This window comes from Lipotes vexillifer, unplaced genomic scaffold (genome assembly GCF_000442215.2).
Source record: "Lipotes vexillifer unplaced genomic scaffold, Lipotes_vexillifer_v1.1 scaffold370, whole genome shotgun sequence".
In the NCBI taxonomy this organism is placed as follows: Eukaryota; Metazoa; Chordata; class Mammalia; order Artiodactyla; family Lipotidae; genus Lipotes; species Lipotes vexillifer.
The window spans coordinates 931,984-937,958 of record NW_006772699.1 but is presented as its reverse complement, the minus strand read 5'-3'; the positions used below and the strand labels follow the sequence as shown (position 1 = coordinate 937,958).

The window sequence follows — 5,975 nt, the reverse complement described above, 5'->3', positions numbered from 1 at the left end:
GCAGGAATGGAGGATGACAACTATTGATTTCGTTGCCGTGGCCATTTCAGGTAAACTGAACGTTATGACTATGATGAATATCAGAAAGAAAAAAGCTAAATGGAAGAAAAAGGGCTGATCCAGGCTTTCTGATTCCATTTCCTATTTTGAAAACAGCACATGCATCATCTCGGTTCATTCTTTTGGGGTAGCAGAAATCAATAGAGGCGATTTCACCCTTTCATAATGATCCACGTGGCTTCCTTGTTTTGCTGGATGCTTAATTCATTCTGAACATTTAAATGAGACCAGGTGGGAGAGTGAGAAAGTTGAGAGAGTCCTTGAAATCCCACTCATACAGATATGCACAATCTTGACTGGACAGAAAAAATTCTAAGATGGGCAGCACCATTGCTCTATCACTATCCTCTTGCCAAACGAGGTACATGCAAAAGGTCGTGTTAACCTTGCTTGTCATACGGTTGGCCTCTCCCATCTCTTCAGCCAATGCAGCTTTGCCTCCTGCAGTCCATTTATCTTTAAGAACTTTAACCTTTCAAACAGGATTATTAAATCAGCACTTCCTCCATCCAAGCTCCCAATTTGGTTTTATGATGCAGATGGAGGGAGGGAGGCTACCTTTCATTTATTTATTATTTTTTTTATTTATTATTTTTATTTGTTTTTGCGGCACACGGGCCTCTCACTGCTGTGGCCTCTGCCGCTGCGGAGCACAGGCTCCGGACGCGCAGGCTCAGCGGCCATGGCTCACGGGCCCAGCCGCTCCGCGGCATGTGGGGTCTTCCCGGACCGGGGCACGAACCCGTGTCCCCTGCATCGGCAGGCGGACTCTCAACCACTGCGCCACCAGGGAAGCCCCTACCTTTTATTATAGAGGAAAAATAGAGAGAGAGTTGAGCAAGTGAGGATCTGGGGGGTGGGGTCACACTTCTGGGCCCCATTAAAGGCACTAGCAATGATGTATTGGAAAATCTTAGAAGAATAATGTCACAGAAGCTGAGTCTTTGTGGAAATAGTTCTAAAAACTATGAAATGGGAGAAGTCACAAGGGGAGCTTCTGTGTGGGTATCTAAGGGAAAGCCACTGTCATTACTTTGCAGTGAGGGCTGTAATGACTGAGCCAATTCAAAGGGAGGGGAGCCGGCGAGAGATGGAGAGAACCTAGGTTTTTACCTTCCTACTAACTGTGGTTGATTCTTTATAAGGGGAAAAGCAATAGGTGGGCAACTAAAACCATACTCTGGAAGGGCAAATACAGAGGGGGAAGGCTGACAGGCAGCTTGGCCGAGTTCCAGCGCTTTACAGGTCTCAACACCTTGCTACCAAATGACTTCCAGAAGCACTAACCAGAGCAACCAGGACCAGTAAGCGCTGGCTTCCGAACACCTCCGGAGAGGTGCTCTTTCCCTGTATTCCTGTACTTCCTGCCCCAAACCACCCCCCCACCCCCCAGCTTCCCATCAGGCTTGGTTTGCCCACGTGTGCTAGCGACCACTTCAAAGCACGCTAGAGTGAGCTCTTCGGACTCATCAAACCCCAGCCCTCTCGCCGCACGCCCGCCCTCCTCTAAGTCTCTGTGACTGTAGGTAACCAGGATCATTTGCCCTACATGGTGTCCCTAAACGACACAGGTACCTATAGTCTTTCAAGCCTGACTGCCTTCTATTGATATTAATTTTTGCAGAAATATTTACACAGACATATGTGGGTCTGAGATGACCAGGAACAGCTTTAAGAAAAAAAACCAAAGAAAAGAAAAGAAAACAGCTTTGGGGAAGGGAGGAGGATTAAGGATTCTTGTTTCTTTTTTTCTGGATACCATCATTCCCAATTCAGAGGGCTTTAAATAAAGCAGAAAAAAAGAGGAAGATGGGGAAGGGGAAGGAAGAAAGAGGAAAAGAAAGAGCAGGAAGGGGGGGAGAAGGAGAGGGAGACAGAAGACAGAAAACAAAAGAGAAAAAGAAAAGGAGCTGAATATAAAGAAGGGGAAAACAAAACATGTCTTCCAGAGTCAGCCGGGCAAGCCTTCTCTCTTAAGTTCTACAGCTTAAGAAGTCCATCAAAGCCGAGGGGTTTGAAGTGCAAAATGCTGAAACTTCCTTTGCAAAACACGGAGCCAGGACTGGGCTCACTAGCAAAGGTCCAGGCCTGCAAACGCCTCCCGCCCCCATGGCTGCCCAGCCCACCCCTTGGAGCTTACCTTCCTCGCAGTGCTTGCCTTTGAAGCCAGCAGAGCAGACACAGTTGCCATCGATGCAGGAGCCGTGGCCCCCACAGGAAGGATCGATGCACTGATTCAAGGGCACATCGCACTCCGCGCCTTTCCAGCCGCTGTAGCACTGGCACGTCCCTTTAGAGTACTGTCCATTCCCGCTGCACAGGACGGGGCAGGCGGCTGCAAAGAGCAAAGACAGAGCACCGGGTCACAGAGGATGGGACTGGGGACAGCACCTGAAGGGCTGTGTCCATCTAAGGAGGCTGAGCCTGCCGGGCATCTCGGCTTTGCTTGCAGTGCTCTTGGCTGGGGACTTGGGCCACTGAGGTGCAGAGCCATCTTCAGATAAACAATAACCACCACAACAAAAATACTGCTAATAACAACTAATAAGAACCTACTGAATGGCACAGGGAACTCTCCTCAATACTCTGTAATGACCTGTATGGGAAAAGAATCTAAAAAAGTGGATATAGGCATATGCATAACTGATTCACTTTGCTGTACAGCAGAAGCTAACACAACATTGGAAATCAACTATACTCCAACAAAAATTAATTAAAAAAATGCTACTGGGGCTTCCCTGGTGGCGCGGTGGTTGAGAGTCCGCCTGCCGATGCAGGGGACACGGGTTCGTGCCCCGGTCCGGGAGGATCCCACATGCCATGGAGCGGCTGGGCCCGTGAGCCATGGCTGCTGAGCCTGCGCGTCCGGAGCCTGTGCTCCGCAACAGGAGGGGCCACAACAGTGGGAGGCCCACGTACCGCAAAAAAAAAAAAAAAGCTATTAATAACAGCAGTTACCACCAACTGAATGCTTATTATATGCTGGGCACGGCATAGGATCCTTCACGCGCAATTTACTGCTGAATCGTCATGATCAACCAACGAGGTGGGAGGCTAGAATCACGCTCCCATTTTATAGCTGAGGCTCAGATTGGTGAAATTATTTTGCTGGAAATCACAAAGGTCACGAGTAGGGGGGCTCCAGTGGAAACCAGGTTGCCTGGACTCTAAGCTGTGCCTTTAACTAAGCTGCAGGGACATGCGTGTTGCTGCTGTAATGGGGATCAGAACCCATTTTGCTGAATATTTTACCCTCAGATTAGTCAACTCCTACTCCTGATAAGTTTATGTTCATTAAAAAGGAAGGGGAGGGCTTCCCTGGTGGCGCAGTGGTTGAGAGTCTGCCTGCCGATGCAGGGGACACGGGTTCATGCCCCGGTCCGGGAAGATCCCACGTGCCGCGGAGCGGCTGGGCCCGTGAGCCATGGCCGCTGAGACTGCGCGTCCGGAGCCTGTGCTCCGCAACGGGAGAGGCCACGACAGCGAGAGGCCCGCGTACCGCAAAAAAAAAAGGAAGGGGAGGGCAGCTTGAAGACATGAAATCTCTAGCAGTTCATGTCAGCAGGGACCCTCTTGCCTCTGTTGACAGGAAGAAGGCTGACAATCTGGGGATGGCGTGGTATGAATTACCAACAGTTCTTACCAGTTTGGCCTCCACCGTGCCAGTACTGCCCATTTGGAGGTCATCAAGAGTGAGATTTTAGTGGTCACCTTCAGACTTTGGACTTTTCACTTCAGGATCAGTTTGTAAAGAACCTCAATTTCCAACCTGGCTTCCACCATGAGCCTAAAATGAGGGCATGGCTCCAGGCTATGGAACTGGCATTCAGGGACCTTCAGAAATGACCGACAGGGGTGTTTTAACAATTCCTGGTTTACCTGTGATTTGGAATGCACAGGCTCCAAGAATTCTGCAGGTACCTGCGTGCCTGCAACTGGCACACATGTACCTATAGAAGACTTAGAATGGTCTCCCCATCCCCTGACGCGATTACATACCTAATTAGATCGCTCCTTAGTAAAGGCCCCATCCACCTTACCGTGCCCCTTTTGTCGTCATGTTCTATTTAGTTTTTACAGTAATTAATTCTCCTTCCGTGTGTAATTTCCCCAAGATACAGTAAGCTACTCAAGGACAAGACTACGTTTATCACTGTTGATTTCCTTCCAGTGTTGCATTCATCAATGTTGGCTTGATTGAGTAAATATGTCTGCTATGTTCCTGACATTCAGGGACTCCCAAGTGGTGGGCGTGTGGGCAAGCACAAAATGGCCATTTATGAAAGGTGTGGAAAGAACAATTTCTGGAGTGGACCTCATGTTGTACATACAATGCCTCTTTCTCCTGAAGTGTGTGTTGACTGTAATTGACCCTAATTGTAAACTGACATGAAACAAAAACATCTCAACAGCTGACATATGATCGAGGGGCCATCCCCACCCCCATATTCTATTTTAGAATAGTTGTACAAACAACCATTTCCAGTAGAATTCTTATCCTTATGAATCTACCAGACAAGAAGGATGAGATCAAAAGAGAGAACATCAAAGCTACATGTTAAACTTAGATAAACTCTTTCTAAATGTAGGGAGCATGCCTTCTGTTTCCAAGAGACTTGAGCAGAGAGATCTGTAGAGTTGCGACCCATGCTGATTGTCTGAGAGAGGGTAGACGACAGAGTTTTGAACCAGGGTGCCCAAGATTCACATTAGAGACCGTGCAAATACCAACAAGCATGAGAAACGATGGGCTTTCTCCAAGTACTGAGAGGGCTTCCAGGACAAAGTAAATTGGTTCCATGTCAGGGCCCCATAAGACTCATGCTAAGCTTTAGGTCAGGGAGGGCAAATGAGTGCACATGAGCTACTATTCTCCTTTCCTGCACCTCTGCAGGGGCAGATCATGGCATCTTGTCCTCCTGAGCCTAGGAAGAGCCTAAAAACCTTCAATGTAGCGCCCTGGCTGGGACTTGGGAGCAGGTGGAGGTGGCAAGAGAAAACTCACTTGCCATTTCTGATCTAGGTAACACTTGTGGGATACCTCCTGGTGGGAAGACTAGAATCAGCATCATTTCTTGCCACACTTCTTCCCTTGCACACTCGAACAGGAAAGCAGTAAGAAGCGTGGCTGCCCATGCCTAGTGATAAGAGCTGCCAAGGGCTGTTTCTGACATGAGGGTTATATATTGAACTTGTCCTGGATGGCAGAGAAAATTACATCAAATCACCACCAATGGGCTCCCATTGCACTTTCCTTCCACCCAAAAGGTGGAAGAGGGTAGAACGTAAGGAGGAAACAATTATTGTCTTTATTAATTGATAAAATACAGTTAGGATTATTTACTTTATTCATATTGTAACTGTTTTTCTTCTGCATAGACTCCAAGTGGTGAAAAAAAAATTGGATTGTCTAGAAGGTAAGAATGGATTTTATTTAAAACCAGGTGCCTGGGAAGTCAAATTTAAAATATGACCTACTTGGGGCTTCCCTGGTGGCGCAGTGGTTGAGAGTCCGCCTGCCGATGCGGGGGACACACGGGTTCGTGCCCCGGTCCGGTGAATTTTAGCGGCAGATGTTTCTGTTTATAGACAGGTCACAGAACCACTGCTGCTCAGGCCCCCTTCATCTGTTTAGTATGATGTCCAATACAGCCTCCTTCCGGTCTGTCTGCCAACACAGAGAAAAAAAAAAAAAAAAAAAAAAAAAAAAATGACCTACTTAAATTACTCAGGGAAAAAAAAAAAGTAGAGAATAGTCAGGTCAGGGAGTTCTCCACATTCTAAATGCAGCCTTCCTTCAATACGTTTGCTGTATGCTCACCAGGAGGGTGGTAGAAGATGAAAAACACCGTGACGTTCTCCAGAAAGCGGGGCGCTTGACAGGTTCTGCTGACGTCACATAAAGAAAGCAGAAG

General features: G+C 47.8%; 1 protein-coding gene across 1 annotated transcript in view; it reads right to left on the bottom strand.

The window, feature by feature from the left end:
• Positions 1–5,975, bottom strand: part of TENM2 (teneurin transmembrane protein 2) — a 1,025,435-nt gene that overhangs the window by 176,833 nt on the left and 842,627 nt on the right. Inside the window, exon 10 of the mRNA XM_007447833.1 lies at positions 2,201–2,395. Within this exon, the coding sequence (XP_007447895.1) occupies positions 2,201–2,395 (195 nt within the window). The remainder of the gene's footprint in view (positions 1–2,200; positions 2,396–5,975) is intronic.